This window comes from Sitophilus oryzae, unplaced genomic scaffold, assembly GCF_002938485.1.
Source record: "Sitophilus oryzae breed Bouriz unplaced genomic scaffold, Soryzae_2.0 scaffold_637_pilon_pilon, whole genome shotgun sequence".
Classification (NCBI taxonomy): Eukaryota; Metazoa; Arthropoda; class Insecta; order Coleoptera; family Curculionidae; genus Sitophilus; species Sitophilus oryzae.
The window spans coordinates 3,152,432-3,175,408 of record NW_022147237.1 but is presented as its reverse complement, the minus strand read 5'-3'; the positions used below and the strand labels follow the sequence as shown (position 1 = coordinate 3,175,408).

At 34.8% G+C, this 22,977-nt stretch overlaps 1 protein-coding gene across 2 annotated transcripts in view; it reads right to left on the bottom strand.

Moving 5' to 3' along the window:
- Nucleotides 1-5,958, bottom strand: part of LOC115887806 (voltage-dependent T-type calcium channel subunit alpha-1G-like) — a 97,553-nt gene extending 91,595 nt beyond the window's left edge. The window contains exons 1-2 of one of the 2 annotated variants that reach the window (XM_030907315.1): nt 5,845-5,958; nt 4,474-4,708 (exon numbers count right to left, since the gene is read on the bottom strand). In XM_030907315.1, coding sequence (XP_030763175.1) covers nt 4,474-4,708; nt 5,845-5,940 — 331 coding nt within the window. In that variant the 5' untranslated portion in view covers nt 5,941-5,958. The remainder of the gene's footprint in view (nt 1-4,473; nt 4,709-5,844) is intronic. The other variant, XM_030907314.1, reaches the window with a different exon arrangement.
- Nucleotides 5,959-22,977: the final 17,019 nt, after the last annotated feature.

Below are 22,977 nucleotides of genomic sequence, written 5' to 3'. Positions count from 1 at the left end.
GGTTTTATCTGAAATAGTACCTATTGAACTGCTCATACAGGAACGGTATGGATAAGAATCTAGCGAGGACAAAACTTCTTCAACAGTGGCAGGACAAATGGAATACCGGAACATATGGCAGATGGACATACAAGTTAATACCCGACATTCAATTATGGTTGAACAGATCATACGGAGAAGTGGATTACTTCATGAGTCAATCATTGTCTGGCCATGGGTGTTTTAAAAAATATTTGTATGATCGTTGTAGGGTTGATAGTGCATCATCGACTTACCCACATTTATCATATACTTAGTTGAAGGGGAAGAACAATGGACGCTAATATATCGGATAGTCCGAAATATCATAAATTGTAAAGAGAGCGAAGAGAGACAAAGAGCATGATAAGATAAATCTAGACACCCTTTGCACTGAAGCAATGTGAGAGCGGATTCCAGTGTAAAATGGTAGTCGGAGGAGGGTTTTTAGCCGGTAGGAATCCGGCACTACCCAACTTTGGGTATCTTATGCAAGATTTTTTCCCTCCTCAACGCAAAAACAAAAAAAAGTTGAACAACTTAATTCAATAATAATCTGTAAAAACATTATTAAGGCACTTGTTCAGCTACAACCTTAAATTAACAACCTAAACCCTCGATTTTATTTTGTAATTGCACTTTTTGTGAAAAATAACTATATATTTTTTTAAATGGAACAGTTGGTTATAAACTCTAAAACATACCGGTATTTAGCCCTTTCAACAACATAAAGTTGCGGGTGTCTATTTCTAAAAATGAGCGAAATATTAGGTTTTTTTCTCTCTACCTAGGTAGCTGGCCTTAAAGGATCACGATCATTCATTATGTTATTTGTGTTAAATTGTAAAATTACAGCTGTCATTCACTTATTAAATTTTGATATTATTTAAGTCGTGTAAAGTTTTTAAATTGAAATCTGTATGAAAATTTGAAAAGAGAGAGAGAGAGAGAGGGGGGATAGGTCTTCTCTATTAGAGCAGACCAATTTCGACCACCCTGTACAAGGTGGTCCTATAATAAGGAAAACGTATTTATAGAGAAACCGCTGTAAATTATTTTCAGATTCTAGACACCAGGAGGTCTAACAGCAACGCAAAATTAAAAATGTGCTTTTAGCTTTTTTTAATTCGGATATGTTGAAAATTTGAGCTCTGCATTTTTCAACCAATTACGCACTTTTTTTTGCTTCAGATGGATTTTTGTGTATTTCCATCAGTAACGTGGTGGAGAAAGATAAAACATATCTATTTGGAATGAACTGTTTCTATTAAACTTAATGTCGGAAAAAAGTGATTATTGTGCTCTACACGTGGAGCTATAAATTGAACTGCAATGACTTTTTTAATGGTCGCTAGATATATTTGGCATTCTCCAAATAAAGTTTATTTTCTCAATAAAATCAAGCGGTGCGTCATGACTTTTAAAGCAGTATTTTTTCTCTCAGGTACTAAATCGTGAAATAAAATAATCCAGGTCCGCGTATTAAAAATTAAATAAAAGATAAATATCATTAGGTATTTCGTTTTTGCTGAAGTAATAAATTGTCTGCTTGTAAACTCAGTAGTTTTACACAAAACAAATCTGGATTTTTTTAAATGTGTTTTTTAGTAAAGATATCCAAAGAAGATTACATCAATCGAGGCGCAATAGAATATAGTTTACTTAAAAGATTATTATCTTTTTTGAATGTGGTGGATAATGGCTCAGTATTGATAGTAAAAGAGTTTTGAATATCCACTGTCTTCATTTATAACTGAACGTTTTCAAGTGTAACTATTTTAAATAATAAAACTACTTGTGCTTCTATTCTAGAGCAAGTCACTTGTGAAGGAGTTGGGTGCTAAGCATATGTCCTTCATTTATGATGATGTTATCATTTATACATTTGATTAGTGGTTGCCATACACCAGGGGTTTCCCAAATGCAAGGAAACCGCATACCAAAATCTCTGCTTTACGGTGAACTTGTAGACGGTAAGAGGAGGCCGGGTGGGCAACTGAAAAGGTACAATAACATGTCCCACGAAAACTTAAAGGCGATTAACATGCAGAATTAGTGGGAAGAAGCAGCTCACCATAGAACTCAATGGAGAAGAATTGTAAACTCAGTTAACAGCGACAACTAAAAAGTAAAGAGGCAACAAAGCAATGATATTTTTGAATGTCCGGAGTGCGGTAGGCAGATAACATCACGTATCGGGCTTTTCAGTCACAGAAAAGCTCATGAAAGAAAACGCCTTGCGTGACCATGTTCTGATGCGTGTCGAAGACTGGTCAGCGAGTAATGGCAGTATGTATGTATGTATGTATATGTTTCTGAAAAGTGGCTCACCCCTCTAAATTTTTTATTTTTTTTAGATAAATCAACGAGATTGAGTACGTTACTGTATAACATAAATCATATGCATTCAATTGTTTTTGGTCGTTTCCAGTTTCACCGGAAATGACGACAACTTTTGATTTTTAAATGGCACCCTCCGTATTTTTTTACTTTATTTCATAGAAAAGAACACTCCCATATATCCACTTTCATATTTCATATATCAACTTTTAACATTCTCGCTTAAATTTCAATCTAAAGAGCAATGGATGTGTTAAAAATTCTAATTTTTAGTCAAGGAGTCTTTGAAACATAGATTTGATCGTCTGATGTCGAGGGTGGCTCATTATCATATTTGGTAAAAGCATTTTTTTACGAATAATTTGGTATGACATACTTAGTATTTCGAGCCAAATTTTCATTACATTTATGGCCATGGCAATCTACTTGAAAAATTGAAATAAAAAATGCTATTTTTTAACTGAAAATGTCAAAAGCTGACATATGATATCTCATTCTGTTCGGAATGCCATTTTCGTCATGAATGAAGTAAGAAATACCGAGTGTTATTTAAAAATCAAAAGTTGTAGTCATTTCCGGTGAAACAGGAAGTGACCAAAAACAATTGAATACGTCAATCAGTCCTTAATTTATGTCATATACTAATATACCAAACCTCGTTTATTTACTGAAAACATAGAAAAGTTATAGGAGTGAGCCACTTTCGTGAAACATCCGGTATAGTGAAGATTTCCATACTTGGATCGCTAAAGATATTTTTAACTGTTTGCAATTTTTCGATAAAAGAAAATAATTTTTCTATTAATTTTTAGATTTTTTATGCGTATACATATATCATATTCTTTTGACAGAAATCACACTTTTGGTAGATGACTACCATTAATTAATATTGATCCTTTCATTATAGGGATAATTAATTTACATTATAGGGATAATTAATTTACATTACCTAAATCAGGAATAATAAACAGGATAATAAATTTAACCATAAAAATAATTCTAATCTCGTTTTATTCAAATTTTTGTTGTCTCCAAAAAACTCACTTCATATTTTTATTGTCCAATTTGTTCAAAATGGAGTAAGAAACATGAAGCAAATCAGATTAAAATTCCGAAACTGTCGTGTTAGAAGTAATCTAACGGTCGAAATCCGATGTAGAACAAGCCAATTCGCCAGGAATTAGATTTAACTATGCAAAGTACGGGGAAGGATTATTTGACTTGGTGCAGTGTGGTGTCCAGATTGATGCTAATGTGTAGAATCGTTCTCAGATTAATAATTTACTTAAAAGATTTGCAAGTCATGATCTATTATGCTGTCTAACAGTTGCATTCATGCATTCGAAAATGGTTTGAAAATTAGCTGTATTTGAAATTGAAAATATAGGGGCATATTCTTGTACTAGGATAATTTATTTCCATAATAAATAAATATATAAATGACGTGAATGGAGTGGAAATCAAGAGAGTTTAATTCATCTCGACATTTCGAATCGAGTTCTGTACCCTTTTGATCGAAATATTCAGATAGTTTAAACCTAATGTATTAATTAATTAACCCCAGAGACACCTTAGACAACTGTTAAGAATCAAATGGTACTACCATGTGTCAAACGTATTGGTCCTTAAAAACCTAGCTGCGAGAGCGCCGAAGTCATGCTTACTAAGTCCCGCTTAAGATACCGCCTACCGAAAACCCTTCTTTACCGTGAGCTTGTAATGGTAAGAGGAAACCGGGTGGACAACTCAAAAGAAACAAGGATATTTTCCATGAAAACTTAAAGGGAATAAGTATGCAGAATCAGTGGGAAGAAGAGAAATAATAGAACGCAATGGGGAAGAATTGTAAACTCAGTTAACAATGACAACCAAAAAGTCAAAAGGCAACAAAGTAATGAGGTTTTTGAATGTCCAGAGCGCGAAAGAGAGATAACATTAGGTATAGGGCTTTTCAGTCACAGTAAAACTCTTGAAAAAAAAACGCCTTGTGTAACCATCTTTTGATGCGTGTTAAATACTCGTCAGCGAGTAATGGCTGTAGTAGTAGTAGTATGAACACATTACGAAATATTCTGTAATAGTCAAAATGATACGAAATATAATCAATATACTTACTTGGTATCCTATTGATAGCCCGGAGTGGCCTAAGGACTCTGATGGTTCTAACAGGTGAGAGGTTGATGTTATTAAAACTAGGTAACCCATATTCCACAGCTCCAGCAATAACTATAAATAAATCTAATCTATTCCATGAGTCTGCTAGGTACGCCCCTCGACCGTAGACTCCCATGGCAATCATTTTGATCGTCATCTCCAATGAGAAGAAGGCAAATATGAACTCATCAAACGTCTGAAAAAAGAAAAAAAATTATAGTATTTGACTAATTTATATTTTGAATTATTTTTATGGGAAATAAAAATAATAGTTCCGAATCTTTCTATTTTTGTAATTAATCTATTGTACAGGGTGTCCCCTTTTCGTGTGTTTTACAGAGTTAGTTAGTTACTCTCGCTTATGAGTAGAGGTACAGAGATACGGTTTTCACAATAATGTGTTACTTTTTTATGAAAATAAAGAAACACAGAACCTACGTAGAATTCAATGACTCAAAATTATGTTTTTTAAATGGAATACCCTGTATATTATTTTTATATTTTATTTGCCTTGTTATGATCTTTCTAAAAATATAATATTCTCTATACTTATTCTCATAAACAAGGTAGAAAATGCATTATTTAACTTTTTAACATAGGTGGCTGGTTTAAATTAGGTAATCATCAAAGGCAAATCATCAAAGCATCAAAAATATAAATAACACGATGGCAAGCTAAATTACCTGGTTAAATTAAATAAAATAAACCCATAATGGCTTTTTTAAACTAAGTAGATTTATGTTAAAAACTTAATTAATGCAATTTTATTTAAAATAAGTATAAAGTGTATTACATTTAGGCAGCTCACAAGGCATAAATAATATACATTGACTCATACTTGGAAAATGACAGCTTCCAACAAAAAACTAGTTACGCCACTGCATTCTACATGAAAAACTCTACAGAATTCAGTTTTCAAACATTTTCAAATTAGCCCTGTATTTCAGAAAACAAGAAAGCTAGGACAAACCTGTATGTAGCATCTTTTGTTTCATAAAAAAGTAGGACAGTGATGTGAAAACCGTATCTTTGTATTCCTACTCATAAACGAGAAACCCCATAAAATACACGAAAATGGGATACCTTGTACTGCAACATGACGGAAAATAAAGCAAACTAAAATTAAGAATATTCCTGGTATTATAGCTATAGTTCAAAACTACTGGCATAATGAAAAGCTACATAAAGCACAAGCTGACAAAATTTTAATTAAATTCTTGTAGGCAGACAAATTGCTTTTCAAGAAGGAGAATTTTGAGTGCCCCGCTTAATTTTCAAATAGAAATCTTATATAATAAATTCTAAGTCATAAAATGCAAAGATAAAACTTACCTGAAGTATCCTACATCTGTTGGTAACGCAAGGATCCTTATCCACACAGGGCTGGTACATGCCCAGCGTGATGCAGTTTAAGAGAATAACCATCATAGATACTCTCTCAAACCATGTATTAATATGTTAAGGAAATAATTGATAAAGATGTAAATTGTTTAATTTGTCATTTTTGATGTAAAGTAATCAAAAATAATTGCATTATGCTTTAGTTTGAAATATTGATTTATTAATAAAACTAACCTGGTGTTAACAGCTCGTTTCAGAGTGGTTCTTAATTTGTTTTCAGTTTTATTTCATTTTTAGAGAAAACCTACTACCTTAACTTAGAGTAAAAAAATGAGTATTATATATATTGCAAAAATGAGGGGTGCAATTTAAAAAAAAACTTAAAACTTTATCATAACTTTTTTTTGTGACAATCTATATACAACAAAATATTTTTAATATATGCCCCTTTATAAACTATGCAAAACATTTGTATAAAACTTTCATATCTTCGACATAAACGACGATATTGGACTTCATCGCATCAATGGGCCACCCTGTATATCTTTTTGGCAAATACAGGCGCCTAGTCCAAATAAAAATATAAAAAGCAACATCAATCCTTAATATCTAAAATCTGTTAAGTTAGTGCCAATGGTTGCTTTTAGGGTTGCTTTTTTTATCAGCTTTTGACGTAGTATCTAGAGAGACCCCACTGATATCGAGAACATACTTAGTATATCTTCCATTTAACTCCAGACCCTAACGATTTTCTACTATAAGAATTACTCTATATCTTAAGTTCGCGATATCTATAATGCAACGAAACTCGTCTGGCAAGGTAAATCACTTTTCACAGCGTAATATTTAGAGATTCAGCTTGCACCATTAGAATATCTTCCCTATTCGGAGCCCCATAAATTCGCAGCTTTATCAGGCACACGCGGAACGGGATCAATTTCACTTCCACGCAATCCCAACGACCTTACATATACGGCGGCGACTTGTCAAGATTTCACTCGATGCCTAAATCAATTTAGCGCGTCTATCGCGACTTTCGGTGCGGTATCGCTTCGCCCCCACCGAACAGACATTAGGGGATCAGTATTCGAACAAGGTGCTTTAGCAATACCTCCTAGAATAATGCAGCTACAGTCATAATGATTCTTGGTGTCATTCCTTTTTATTGGAGTGTATTACATCTAAGCAACCTACCACCCAGAATCAATATTGTCAAAGTATCCGAAAAAAACATTTTAGACTGCCTAGGCTTCTGAGAACGAAATAATTAATATAAATAAAATAAATAAGGGAACCATTGGCCCTGATAAAATTTCATCTTTTCTTCTGCGTGACTGTGCTTGTATTTTAACTAGATTGATCAACTTATGTCTGCATTCGTGTGTTTTCGAGCATATATGTTTCGTTAATGTTTAATTTTGTCCAATGCTTGTTCCAATGCTGGTTCTTTTTGACATACTCACTTTTGAATGTAGGAGTAGTTTGGCATCTCAGCAACATGGGTTTACTAGGGATAGATCGACGACCTCAAATCTCATGTGTATCACGCAGTTCATTGCGGACGCTTTTGACCATCGACATCAAGTAGATGTACTGTATACCGATTTCTCAAAGGCATTTGACAAGCTGGATCACGGTGTTTTGATTTCCCATTTGGAAACTTTGTGTTTTTCCCTCAGTTTACTAAGTTTTTTTAAATCGTATTTGAGTGGCAGCGAATTAATTGTGGAATGCTGTGGTCAAATGTCTTTTGAGGTGAATGGGGTTCCCCAGGGGTCAATTCCGAATCCTCTTTTATTCAACATTTTTATTTTTTTATCACTCTTGGGCAATTTAGTATAGCAATCTAGTAAAATTTCACTAATAAACTATTTGTTTTTGACTTAATTTGCTACGGTTAAATACAAAATACTAATCCTATGATAGTAAATTTGGTTCTGTCAGGTCTGTTGGAGTACTATGTTGGAATGCACTGGGCTATAGTAACACTTTTCACGACACTAGTTCAAATGGTTTTGTTCTTTTCATTCTTTTAACTAAGCCATCACTATCCAGGAGCTGGTGGGCCTTGGGGGTGCTGATGGAGCCTCTCTTCATGTCTTAAGGCATATTTCCCGATAACATTGTCGACATCATCCACTTCTAAGTCCTTATGTAGATTGCCATTGCGAATATACCACGGTGCGTCAACAATACCTCGTAGTACCTTGTTTTGGAATATTTGGATAATATTTCGGTTGCTTTGTTTGGTACATCCCCAGAGTTTTTTTATTCAACATTTTTATAAATAGTGTTGTTGAGCATTCAAATGTCAACATTTTATTGTATACGGATGACATTTAATTGATTTTTTCATAGGTGTGCTCTGTTGATGATTGTCAAAAGTTTCAGGAATCGCTGGAAATAACAGCGAACTGGTGTACAAATAACAAACTCCTCTTAAATATTGAAAAATGCTCTGTCGTTTCTTGCAGCTTAAAACCCAATTTTGCATAAATATTTATTATACAGGGTGTCCCAGAAATAAGTGCAAATATTTTAACTGGTAGTATAGTTCAACCCCAGAAACACGCCTATGAGGTTTTTTTGCGAAAAAAAATGTTGAAAATTTAAAATTTTTCTTGACATTATTCACCTGAGATTTCCCTACGGTGTATCTAAACCTTGCAGTGTTGCAACCTCCTATGTTATCCACATTCTACATAATTCGGCGGAACATAGTTCTACATTTATAAATTCATAGACAAATTTCTACTCAAAAAATTAGTTAGGAATGTTAAATTTAATCTTTTATCAGTGCTCATTATCAATAATGATAGAAAAAAAACACATTAATTATTTTTAGTACTTACCCTTTCAATGAAAACTTAACAAAAACCACCGAATATTAACTAAAACATTACGTTTATGACGTTTACGAAAATCTTTGTTATGCTGCAAAATAACTTTATTTTGGAATAAATTTAATAAAATGATTCATATTATTCACAATCAGGTCACAAAAAGAAATTCCTAAAATGTTTATCGTAATTTAAAATTCAATTCAAGAAATTTAGAAAACAGCCCAACGAATAATCGATTCATTTTTGTTTTGTTTGTTTTCTTTCATGTTTCCCTGTTTTATTTGAACCACTGTTTTACAAAACACCTTGAAAAGCGTACATTACTTTGAATACCTTGCTGAATGAATAAATGTTGAGAATTATTGTCTCTTATCGCCACATTACGAATTACTTTCAATCTAAGAAAATACATGTTTCACTCAACAATTATTGACAACGTATTTTGTTTTTTCGCTATTTTTTCGATATATTTCGACAATTCCATCGACAGCCTAACCGGTCGTTCTTCTCTGGCCTAACCGTCAGCCAAGAACCGCCGCGTGTGAATTGGTCCTTTGAGTCGCCGGTCGCCGCGCCGTCGTGGCGGGCTTGCGTCAGACGATGATGTTAAGCAACGTTGCCGTAGTTACAACAATTTCAAATTCAAGACATTCGAAGCAATCAAATTCGTATTAAATTTTAAAAATAAAACAGAGAAACATGAAAGAAAATAAACAAAATAAAAATGAATTGGTTATTCGTCGGGCTGTTTTCGATGTATTGAATTCTGAATTACGATAAACATTTTAGAAATTTCTTTTTTGTGACCTTATCAATAACCAATTCATTTGTGTTTTGTTTGTTTCCTTTCATGTTTTTCTGTTTTATTTTTAAAATTTAATAAGAATTTGATTGCTTCGAGTGTCTTGAATTTGAAATTGTTGAAACTACGGCAACCTCGCATGACGCAAGCTCGACACGGCGGCGCGACAAAGGAGCAGTTACCAGTGATGCGCCGCTCTCTTGGCCGACGGCCGACGCGACGATTGGGCTGTCGATGGAATTGTTGAAATACATAGAAAAAATAGCGAAAAAACAAAATACGTATTTAAAATTGTTGAGTGAAACATGTATTTTCTTAGATTGAAAGTAGTTCGGAAGTGACAATAGTGGCGGTAAGAGACAATAATTCTCAACATTTATTCATTCAGAAAGGTATTCAAAGTAATGTGTGCTTTTCAAGGTGTTTTGTAAATGAGTGATTCAAATTGTGATGAGGCCTATATGAAAATAATGTGTTAAAAATGGGGACTGTTATTTTAGTAGTTATTATAATAGCATGTACAAGTAAAGCAGCACAGTGAAGTGTATTTTAGTTAAGTGTATATCGAAAAAGAGAACTGTCGCAGTTACATCAATCTGTCATAAGTATCTTTTTTAATGTTGGGTAAGTTTTTTAATTTAACTTTTTTAACACATTTTTTAACACATTATTAAACATTTAACTTTTAATTTATTTTATGTAATAATATCACAATCTTAAAAATGTAAGGTGCACCAAAATGTAATGCATCTCTGCAAACTCCTCAGGTGTTGTGATTTTATGACTTACTTTTAACATATACTTTCTTGTCCCTATGGCAACACAGTGCGTCGAATTAACTGAAATCCGGGCTTGCTCCGGGTAATTGGATGTAGATGGCGATATCTGCCGGCGGTTCTCAAAATATTGCGATTATTTTTTTAAATTTTCAAACTTAAATAACTCGGTTATTTTCAATTTATTTTAAAAATGGTAAAGAGAAAATATGTTTATTTTGACCAGATCTAGCACCCCTTAAAATATCTGCACTCATTTCTGGGACACCCTGTATAACGAAGAAATCCAACGTGAATTGACTGTTCGTGATTTGGGAGTACACCACACTTATCGAAGATTGTACTGCGGACTTTTAGAGCCTTGGGCTTTATTATTAGAAAAACAAAAGAATCGTCCCAGCCTTGAGGCACTTAAACTATTATTATATTTCACATTTGTTATTTTTACAAGTTTTTACACATTTCTACATTTTTTTTATTTACATTTCTACAATTTACATGATCAAGAGGGAAATATGGTTTGTTTATCTCAACTCATTACAAGGTTAGTTGTTAAAAACAACTAACTGTTGAACAATTAACGAAAATAAAAAATAGAATACACTCTTTTTTAAGCAAATAAATAGACATCGAATTTAATTCTACCATTCAACCATATTGTATAATTCTCTTCCATGAAATGTTTTTTAACAAATCTGGCATATATCATTTAATAGGAGTAATAATTATAATTTTATTTGGTATTGCGTTTATAAATGTTACACGATACGATTTTTAGTGCCTATAGAGCTACTAAAACACTTGTATATTATCCCCACTAATGATTACGTCAGGCGGGAGGGCGTAGGCTTTAGATTTTATGGGGGCATTAGCTTTACCCGCTCGATAGGCGTGACAATTGATGGCGTAAATTTACGAAATTTTGTCCGGGCCGACACTTTGTTTTATCGTCCTCGGTAGGCGTGACTTTATTTTTCGGTGTAAAGCTTTACTGCTTCAGTGTCGGATTGAAGTAACTTAGATTAATGCCATATCAGAATGCGTGACGAACCTGAAGTTCGCCAAGAGACTGTCACCCTTGTTAGGGAGAGTTGATTTTGAAATACTTTCAAAGTATTTTAATAGCTACTTTATTTATCGAACTTGATATTTGATTTTACAAATGTTTTTCAGGATCCTTTAAAAAAATCCTGAGGATTTCGCTACTAAAAACTTTTGTCAGTTTATAAAACGTCAATGGTTTAAATAGACGCGTCTGTACTATAAAACTAAAGTGTTTTTGTAGATACATTTACACAGTTTAAATAGTTTTTCTTTAAATTTTCTGTTTTTTTGCTTCTGACATCGGGGTGAGATAATGTAAAGCTTAAACGTAAAGCACTTTTTGTTGGCTAGTCAAATTTTTGACTAGTAAAAAACCACTGACCAGCAGATTTCAAGAAATACTTGCCCTAAAGGCATACGGTTTTAGTAATAATATCTGTGTGAATGAGAGAACTTTGTAATAATTTAGGATTTAAATCTTTTCATGATTATTATATAATTTTTTTCTGAAAATTAGTAAATCTCGCGCTATCTTTTCTTAGAATATTTTTTGACAGGAAATGTAAAACTCGAGTTATACTCGTAAATTTTTGCTTTGTAAAAAGAGAGAAATTCTTAAAAAATCTTTAAATACAGTTGAAGATAATTTGATTTATTTTATAAGAATTGTGTGTAGGAGTTTGTGTAGGCGGATTTGTTAATCTTTAGCAGCGGGAATGCGAATTCTCCATCGGTTTAAGACACTTAAAAAAAAGAAATTTCTCGGAACTTACGACCAAGAAAAATCTTCGTATTGTCACGGGGTTTTTAACAGGACACTGTCTCCTCAATAAACACCTCAGTAGATTGAAGCTAAAAAAACAACGGCAAATGCAGATTCTGTGTCGAAAATGGGGAAACACCAGAACACCTCATCAATCATTTGTGCCATAAACTTTGGCACAACTAATATCGCAGATGGTGAACTAACCTCTTTAAAACCCTCTCAAATACGGGCTTTTGTCAAGGCTCTGAGGTATGATGCGTTATAACTCAAGAATGGCAGACACAATAGATCTAAAAGGTCGCAGTGATTATGTTCCTCCCTCCCATACCAGCTACAATCTACTAGTAAAACAAAAAATTGGATATTGTAGTTTTATTTTAGCAGACATAAAGAAACGTTAACTAGACTGGACCAACATAGGATTAAAAATAGATGGAGAATATCCTAACCGTCTAAGATTCGCTGATGTCAAGTCCTTCAAATGTGGAATGCCACTTTATCTAAATAAGAAAACATTCGACCAATGTGTACTACCAGTGATGACCTATGCATTCGAAACCTGGACTCTTACAAGAAAAGTGCAGGTCGCTCAATGGAACGAAATATGCTGGGAATAACCAAGAAAGGCCGTAAAGGAATAGAGTGGGTACAACAAAAGATCCAGGTAATAGATGTCATTTACAGAATAAAATCCCTCGAGTGGCAATGGGCATGACACCAGGCAAGAAGGACGGACAACAGATGGACCACAAAAATTACAGCATGGTACCCACGTGTAATTAAAAGACCTAGACGAATACAAAACCTGAAATGGGACTATGATATTAGGAAACTAGTATGGATAACTTGGGCCCGCATATCCAACAATAGACAACAATGGACTTAACTACAAAGAGAGTATCTAAACATATGAGGAAGGTTACACCATAATTGGAAACGGTTGAACAAGCTGAGAATGATGATAATGATAACGAAATGTACTCTTATGAGCCTCCTTCCAAAAAATATTTATTTAAAATGTTGGCGGTCAAGTTGATCCAATCACCCGAGAGGAAATCAAACGGAAACTGCCAAATCGGCTCGCAGAGGAAATGAGCTGCGACATTTTGTCTTTTTGGTCGTGGTGCCCTAAAGGGAGCGAAAAACAGTTTTTAAAGGAAATTATCTGCGAGCCAATCGCGATAAGCGAATCGAGTAGGAAACGAATGTAATTTGCCGCTGCAGATGCCTCCAAACGATAAAGAGATGGACGAATCGGAATGCCGGACATATTAATTTAAAAAGCGTAGTCGATTAGTGCCGTGAATTCGGTTAGTTGGACTGGTATAAGCGCATGATTTGATTGCGTGACTGCCGACAACGTGGCGTATTTTTTGCAAAATCTGATTATAAGAGACGTGTGCCCGTTTTTATTCGTCTAATTTTACAGTTAAAATTGAATTATGTAACTAAGCATGTATATTTTTGACGTTATTTTTTTCTAATTATGAGTACAGGAGTAAAAGTTGAAAGCACCGCGTAAAGAGAAACCGCATATATTTTATTAAATTTAGAGGAAATTGATAATAAATATTATACGAGATTACAAAAGGACACGTAATTTTTTGGAAAATCGAAAACATACCTAAGCAATTCGAAAAGGACTTATGGGTATTTCGCCACTATAAGAAAATCTACAAAATAAAATAGTTATTGACATAGAGAAGTTGTCATATGATATGTCATTCTATTAAGAGTGTCATTTTCTATCGACTAAAGTAAAAAAATACCGAGGATGCCATTTAAAAATCAAAAGCTGTAGTTATTTCCGGTGAAACCGGAAGTTACCGAAAACAATTGTGTACGTCAATTAATCCTAATTTATGTCATATACTAACATACCAAATCTCGTTGTTTTATCTGAAAAAATAAAAAAGTTATAGGGAGTGAGCCACTTTTGAGACGCACCCGGTAGAGGAAGAATGGCTAATTGCGTTAGTCTTTGACTTTAGCACTCAAAAAACCAAGAAACTAAATGGAGCAAAGACTAGATTCTAAAGAGATTATCACTGTTTGTTAATTTGATGAAGCAACTTCACTTTAAACTTTCTGATTGGTCAAACTCTCTATGAATGAATTATTCAAATCCTTAACTTTTTTGACTTCTTTATTAACACACATTTCTATTTAAATCAATTAAATATCGCCTTTGGTTTAACAGGAAATGAACTGAGAAAATTATGGACTTAACAGGAAATGAAGAAAAAAATAAAGAATTTTAAACGAAATATTTTTGGCAAATTTCCTTCGAGATTAAATTCGCCTTTTCAACGATATACAGGCCCGGCAATGGATCTCTAGGCATAGGAATTACATGCATTGGAATGAAACGCCTATAAAAAGTCTATGCTTAAACAGAGATGGACAACAACTTCCCCGTTTCCACTTCCACTACGACTGTCTACTTAGACAAACTCCAATAAGATAACAAATTTTGGAAATTCCGCCACCTCCCATCCACTCATGATACCCATCTCCCTGCCCTTTATTTATCGCCATTATTTTATTTCCCTTCCCGCGCCTCCGCACCTCGCTATTCCGACTACCGTCACTCCCGGTTTCGTCTGTAAGCTACCGATCTACCGATTTAAAGAAAAATCTAACGATATATTCAACTGCGTCTTTAGTTTTTACAATAGAAGCACTTTTAAAAAGCTGACTTATTTGACTAAAAATTAAGCGACTGCCGCGTTGGAATCTGTATAATCTGACTTTATTATGGTTTCATTAAATTTTATTTAGTAATAACACACATACAGGTCATCGTTCTGTCTAGTTGCAGAGTTACAGAGATATTCCTAAAAATCCTTATTACTCCTTATTAGGCGCGGTATTGGCGACATGCCCGAAGAAGTTGATATCTTTTGAAAAGATTTTATTTCATTCATCTACTAAAGTTGAACCCATATTTTCCCCAAAAATGTAAACAAAAACAAAATTTAAGTTAAGAAACAACCTAAATTCGGACAAATATTTTAGTGATTTTCCCGTCAAAAAATATATAATATGAAAAAAGAGTTGAGAGTTGCTACAGCTTTCCCATTGAAATGAAATTAATTTTAGATATCACTGATCAAAATTTGTACAAAGGTAAAAAGTGACTGCTACACTAATTTGTGACTGCTATCCCTACTTGTTATAGTTTTATATGTTTTTATTAATATATTAATATTATTTAATTCAATATTTTTTTTAATATCAAATAATATACCTAGCTATTTCTAATTCTTGTTATATTTATTATATTTGTATTTTATTTGAGTGATCTATTATTACGACACATAGGAATGCTAATTTTGGACTTAAATATTATATTTTATTTCGTTTCTGTACTTTTAATTTTTGTTGAAGATCTACCGAGAATTTTGTTCTCGTATGGAATTATAATCTAACCAACCCGGCAACCCTGTTCGGCTACTCCTTATAAAGTTTTTTTCGGCCTAATTCCTTTGTCACAGCCGCGGCTTTGTCAAGCGCCGCCGCCGACCGACTGTGTCGGGGCGACTGCTAGGAAGATCGTACAGTATTGCCATTTCATAGAATTGCACTTGCTATTTTAGAAATGATTTCAAAGTTTTGCATGTTACTTTTCGTTTTAGAAAGAAGTTATGTGCCTAGAGAAAACATTCTTAAAATTGTTTCGTACTTTATTTAATATTTCATTAAGTAGGCAAGATAATGGGATTAGAAGATTTAGGATTTTGACAAGCCAACATAATTTCGATTTAATTGAATGGCAACACTGTCCGTCCTGTTTCTATTTTTTCGATTCTGTTCTATTAGTAGGCGGTAGCCCCCACACAAGCGTCTTAAAGACCCGCCCGGCGCCCCTTCTCGCAGGGGCTCTCTCGTCGTATCACTTCTATGATCACTTCCCCTATACGATGGTAGGGAAAAGACACTTTATCCGTCTCTGTTGCACTGCAGTGTATTTTGCAGCCTTACCATCTTTTTTTATCGCATTGAAAACCTCCTATTGCTAATATTCCTTTGCCAGCAGTGTATGTATCACAAATTGGTAATACTTTCAAAGGAAAAGCGAAAAGCGAAACTAATATACATATTCCATATGGTAGAATTTTAGGAGTTATCCATATTGCTTATGCCCACTTTCCGTTAACCCGGATGTGATATTCAATTAGATATTTTTTTAATAAAATGTGTTAATTTCGATTAACTACACATTTTAGTACCTGGTTTAGAAGAATTTTTACCAATTATTAATTACAAAGAAGTTAATATTTCGGAGTATATTTTCCTTATAACTAAGAATAACTAAGGAATCAACAAGTATCAGAAAACTTATAAAATTATGTAGTTGGTAGTTGGTAGTGCATTAAAAATTGCACTGTATAGATATGATACCATACGATAGAAAAAAACGGCGTCAAAGTCAGCTGGGGAATGAGAATTTATGATAATTTTGACGAGGTCAATCTCTATAATAGACGTAATTTTTTAAAAATGTACATAAAACGTCAAAAATTAACACTAATAATTATAGAAAGATTTAAAAAAAATAGAACGTTTCCAAACACAAATCTATTTGGAAACAAATATTTTAATTTATTTAATTTTCAATTTAGGAATCATTTTTATTCAATATAAAAATAAATATTACATCCTCCTTAAGATCAACTAACAACAAACGCTATTAAAAAATAAAGAAGCCGTCAAGTAAATGACATCTAGGGCTTTCCCTCGCGCAAATTATTATTAGTTGTCATTAACCGGCCGTCTTTGACGCCGTCTTTTTCTATCGTATGGTAGATCCAAATATTTAGAATTCTTTTAGCTATTTTCCTGAAACTCTCCATAATCATACACACTATTCAAAATAAACTATTTTACATTATAAAAGATTTTTTATGTTAAATCTAGACTAAACAACTGTCTAAAAATAATCACAACAGTAGTAAATTACAGTCATAACTATTACCCATTTTTAGAGGAAAATAAATGTGACAAAACAAGAAAATAATCAATGAAAATATTTGAAAAATTATTATTTTATTTTATTTTTTTTTGTTGGTTGGAATCCATGAGATTCCTTCTTCACGGTCGGTGTTTCGCCGAAAACTACACCGCACCTTAATGGCGGAAATTTGGATCCGGCCACTTTGTGCTATTTCGGAAAATTACAGCCAGGAAACAGCAGCTGCTGAATACAACGCGTCGGTTTCCGTGCCGTTGTATTTTGATTTAGTTCGGGTGCAGACCTTGCCGCGATACACACAGTCGCTACTTTATTTCCACCGATTTTCCATTTAAGTTTATTACACCATGTTTATGGTTTCGAGTAATAATTTTGTCTAATATTTTCTTATATTTTGAGTTAGTCTATGATACTGATACTTACAACAGAAAAAATGAGTTATGATAACTTTTTTGATTTGCTTGATTCAAAGTCTTATTATTATTTACTTGATTCAGTCAATGATATACGAATATTTCGAAATGTTACTTTTGAAATAAGTATCTGGTTAATAAGTGTCTTCTCTATAAGAGTCTATTATGCTGTACTATTCGGGTGTGTGGCAGAAGGAAATATATATTATATTTCAGAAATCTGCCTCGAAAACACACGTGCTTTGATTAAGGTTTGCAGAGCTTCAGCATTTGCCATAAAATAGCGACCAAAACAAAACCATATAAATTATATATCACTGTAATCACAAAACTTCAATCTATTTCCGTATTGTAACGAATTTTAAATTATGTCTTTATTTTAGAGAAAATTTAGTTCAAACATAAGGAATATTTTGTTGATGTTTGACTATCAAAATCTTTAAAGTAAAGAAGCTGTCTAAAAATGTGCTACAATACGGATATAGTATTGTTACGGATTCCGTGGGTCCACTATTTAAACTCACGATAAAATACTTAACGAATTTATTTGTTTCACTCTGTACACACAACTTATACTATTTACAACACAACTTATGCAACTACTATTACTCTAACGGTATTTCGCGGTATTATCAAACTTCAGACTATCTTCAGACTTTAGACTTCCAACTTTAAACTTTAAACTTGTCCAACTGTCAAAGCGCGGGCCTTATATACCCCCTGGCGGTTGTTTCTAGATTTTTCTAAAGAATTCTATAATTTTCTTTACTTTCTGGCGAATGCGCCAGGTTCCTCAATGCACGATTTTTTTTTGCAGTATGCAGTTATGCAACCAGTAATACACCTTGACATTGCCCCCTTCTCAAATTTGATCGTCCCGATCAAGGTTTCCTGTCTGGTATCTCTTCAATCGATCCAGATGAACTACTTTCATCTTACTTCTAGGGCTGCGTTGAATCCGATACACAACATCATTTATCCTCTTGATGACTGTATAAGGACCTTCCCAGCTGGAGTTAACTTTGGGGACCTTCCTTTCTTGCGCTGTGGGTTATACAACCATACCCTATCGTGCTGTTGAAATCCCGTAGAATTAGCTCTGAGGTCGTAACGAGCTTTCATCCGGTCACTGGCTAGCGCAATCTTACTTCTAGCGGCCTTATGAATGTCCAATAATCTTTCCTTCCTAGCGATTCTTTCGAACGACAGTCCAACGCTATCCTGTTCCCTTTCTTCCCCAGATCGAGTATTTGGTCCTTGTCTAGCTGCGCAAATCTTACAACGTTGACACCATTTCTTGACATCTTCGCAATAATCCACCCAGTAAAAACGGTCTCTCAGCTTGCTCAGGGTCTTGTTTACCCCAAGATGGGCTCCAGTTTTACCACCATGAATTTCTTCCAATACCTGGGTAACTTTCTTCCTTGGTACCAGTAACTGAGTTGTTACTGTCCTGCCATCCGCACTTTCCCACGTACGCTTTAACAATCCATTCTCAATAACCAGTGAATTCCACTGAGCCCAGAGAACTTTAAAAACGAGCCCTCTATCCGCAATATCCTGCCACGGTGGTCTCTCGCCGTTACCTTCCTTGAGCCGTAGTATTGCTCCAATGTCTGGATCTTCCATTTGATCTTTCCTCAATTGTATCGTCGTCCATTGTTCGTCAGTTCTCAGTTTAAAATTCTTTACTCTGATAGTGCTTTCGCGATGTTGCATTTTCTTGTCCAGGTTAGCCCGTCGTCGATCTGGCTCGTTGCCGATAATTTGTATCCGTCCTACACGGCACCCAGAGGTTTTCTCTATTTTCCCGAACACAGTCTTTTGGTATCACCAGGTATCATCACAATTTTCGATAATATTTCTTCCATATTTCCTGGTCTCTTCTCTTTAGATACAGAAAATTCCTCATTTCCGATTTTCAGGATGTTTCTATGGTGATCAAACGAAAAACCATGTTGACTGATCACATCCATACCCATGATAAAATCATCTTCAATGTCCGCCACTAAAACGCTATGCCGAAACTTCAAATTCCCTAACTCCAATTCCATGAAAGCCTCTCCCCGTACAACGGCCATTTCCCCCGTAACTGTACGTAAATACACTCTTCTTCTAAGAGGCATCATCTTCAATCCTCGCACTGAGTTAGTCTGCACCAACGATACCATAGCGCCTGTGTCCACAGTCATTCGATTTCTTCTACCATTGACCTTCCCGTTGATCACCAAACTGTCAGCGGTTTTTCCTAGACTCCTAACGGAAAACATCCTAGGGGCTCTGTTTTCTTCAGCCAATACTCGCTCATTAGTGTTGATTTCCGGGTGCCTATGTTCTCTCGATGGTAAACGGAATCGCATTTGGACGCGGCAATCCCGTTTGATGTGGCCATTCCTGCCACATCTATAGCAACTTATGTCCTGGGATCTTCCGATGTGCCGATGTTCTCTGGATGGTGAATGGAATCGCATTTGGATGCGACAATACCGTTTGATGTGGCCATTCCTGCCGCATCCATAGCACCTCATGTCCTGGAATCTTCTTTGGTTCTCTGTCTGGGTGTTGTTGACTTACTTGTTTATTAGTAGCTCACATAGTTTGTCGAATTTTCTACACATCTCCTCCAAACTTCTGTGGGTACTCTCGGGCTGTTCCTCTACCGTTACCGATCTTATCTTCGGTCTAGGGATGGCGCTAAAAGCAGCTTCGATTTCCAGCGCCCTGACCAGTGCTTCGCTGCTGGTAGAAAATCAGGATATTTGCAGCGCCCTCTGCGCCTGATAAAGCACTGAGCAGCGAGTTCCTCCCTAAATCCTTCCGGTGCTTCAGGATACGCTAGGTGAATCAGCCGACGTAAGTCTGCTTCAAATTCCTGCAGACTCTCTCCGGACCTCTGCAGGCGTGACTTGATCTGGGCCTGGTAAAGTTGACGTCGATGTTGATCGCCATATCTTCTGTCCAATGCAGCAACCAAGGTTTCGTATTCCTGCTGTTGGGTTGCAGGAATAGTTTGCAAGAGTTCCAGGGCAGGGCCGCGCAGCGCGATGACAAGTGCCGCTGCTTTCTCCTTGTCAGTCCATCCGTTGGCAGCGGCGGCTGCTTCAAACTGACGGTGGTACATTGTCCATGTCGTTTGTCCATCGTAGGTCGGGGCCTTAAGGTTCGCTGTTCCTTGAACGCCAGGTGTGTTTACTAGTACCTTGGTCTTCTGTAGGTCCATCTCTAATTTTTCCATTTTCTGCTGAAGGCGTTCCTCGAGATGTTCTACGGCTTCCTGAAGGTGGATGTCTTGCCTTTTTTCCAGTTCTTCAAAGTTCTTCTTAAATCGGTTTTGATCTTCTAATTTTTCTTTCTGGCGACGCACTTCTAAATCTTCAACAATTTTCTCCAACCGTTCTTGTCTAATTTCTTGATTTTCAAGAATTTTCTGAAGCCGGTCCTGTTCTTCTTGTTTGTCGTGCTCTCGTTGAACTTTGAAATCTTCGAGAATTTCTCAAGCCGGTCCTGTTCTTCTTGTTTGTCTTGTTGTCGTTGAATTTTCAAATCTTCGAAAATTTTGTCTTGCCGGTCCTGTTCTTCTTGTTTTCTTGTTGTCGTTGTAATTTTCCTCTTCCTTATCTTTACGTAGTCTTTCTTGTTCTTCTTGTTTTTCTTGTTGTCGTTGAATTTTCAAATCTTCAAAAATTTTGTCAAGCCGGTCCTGTTCTTCTTGACGGCGTAATTTTTCTACTTCTTTTTCTTCTGCTTTCTCTCTTCTCATATTCTCCATGAAATCGCCCAATAATTTGCTTACTTCTTCCATTTTCTTCGATTGCTCCCTTGTACCAACCATAAAAATACTCTGATTCGGTCTAAATATCTTCCAATCCACTTAATTTCTTCTTAAAATCCTCTTGAATCGCACTTCCGACACCAATTGTTACGGATTCCGTGGGTCCACTATTTAAACTCACGATAAAATACTTAACGAATTTATTTGTTTCACTCTGTACACACAACTTATACTATTTACAACACAACTTATGCAACTACTATTACTCTAACGGTATTTCGCGGTATTATCAAACTTCAGACTATCTTCAGACTTCCAACTTTAAACTTTAAACTTGTCCAACTGTCAAAGCGCGGGCCTTATATACCCCCTGGCGGTTGTTTCTAGATTTTTCTAAAGAATTCTATAATTTTCTTTACTTTCTGGCGAATGCGCCAGGTTCCTCAAGGCACGCCGCGACTTTTTAGCAGTATGCAGTTATGCAACCAGTAATACACCTTGACAGTATAATCCTTTATCTTTAATTTCCTTCTTCATTTGTGTAAAAATAGCTAGCCAGTTTTACATAAAACGTTAAATGCCGAACGCTTATTTTGCTACTTTTTCGGACTAGTGAAATGGACTCTTAAGATACAATGTTTGAACTATTCACTAATAATGATGTTTAGGCTATAGAGGGTGTTTCAAAAAACATGTGACATCTCTCGTGGGGAGATTCCTCACGTTTTTTTTATTTATTATAATTTTATTTCAAGTGCTTTTATCGATTCGAATGAAATTAGGAAGGTAAAAGTTACTATGCTAGGGTGCTACATATTTTAATGTTAAAAAAAGTGTCGAGAGATTCACCAGATACGTGCTATGATTTATCTATCTCGATTTATGAGATATCTAGCTTCTATGAGTTATCACTGGAATATTTTTCTAAAAAAAGATGTGCGCCACTGATTTTTTTCCTGTTATAACTAAAAATTCCATAGGCCATTTAATGGCGGATAAAAGTTCTTCTTTCTTCTTCTTCTTCTATAAAATCTAAAACAAGGATAAAAGTTATATAAGGGAAATTAAAATAACTTTGGTTGCACATCATAATACGACCACCAGCAAACTCCATAAGACGACGCATGGTGTCATTGATGACGTGCAACGAAAGTTGTTTTAATTTCCTTTTATCTTGATATTTTGTTCATTTCAATCATCTCGATGGTATAAACGCAATTCTGTCAAAGAATTATTTAAACATGACGAATTATTTATAACACTGATGTAACAGTGTAACACAGCAAATTCCCTACAAAAAAATGGTATTTAAGATAGTTACAAAAGCCCTATTTTTTAAAGTTTTAACATCTTGTAACTGTACTCATATTCATAATCACTGAGTACTTATTTAATATTTTGGTTAATGACATTACATTTTTTAAAGGTTGCCATGAGAATTGAATTAAGGCAAATTAATTAAATTGCGTTTATCTCATCAAAGAGACCAAAATCGATAAAATATCACGAGATAAATAAATGTTACACTTATAGTAACTTTTACCCTCAAAATTTCATTCAAATTGCTAAAAGCACTTGGAAAATAAATTATAATAAATCCAAAAAAGACTTTAACCCCCTGTAGCTACGAAACAAAGCAGAATCTGACCTATGTTAATATGAAAAATAAATTTTATTTTTATGAGAAGAATCTCCCCATGAGAGATGGCACATATTTTTTGAAACATCTTGTA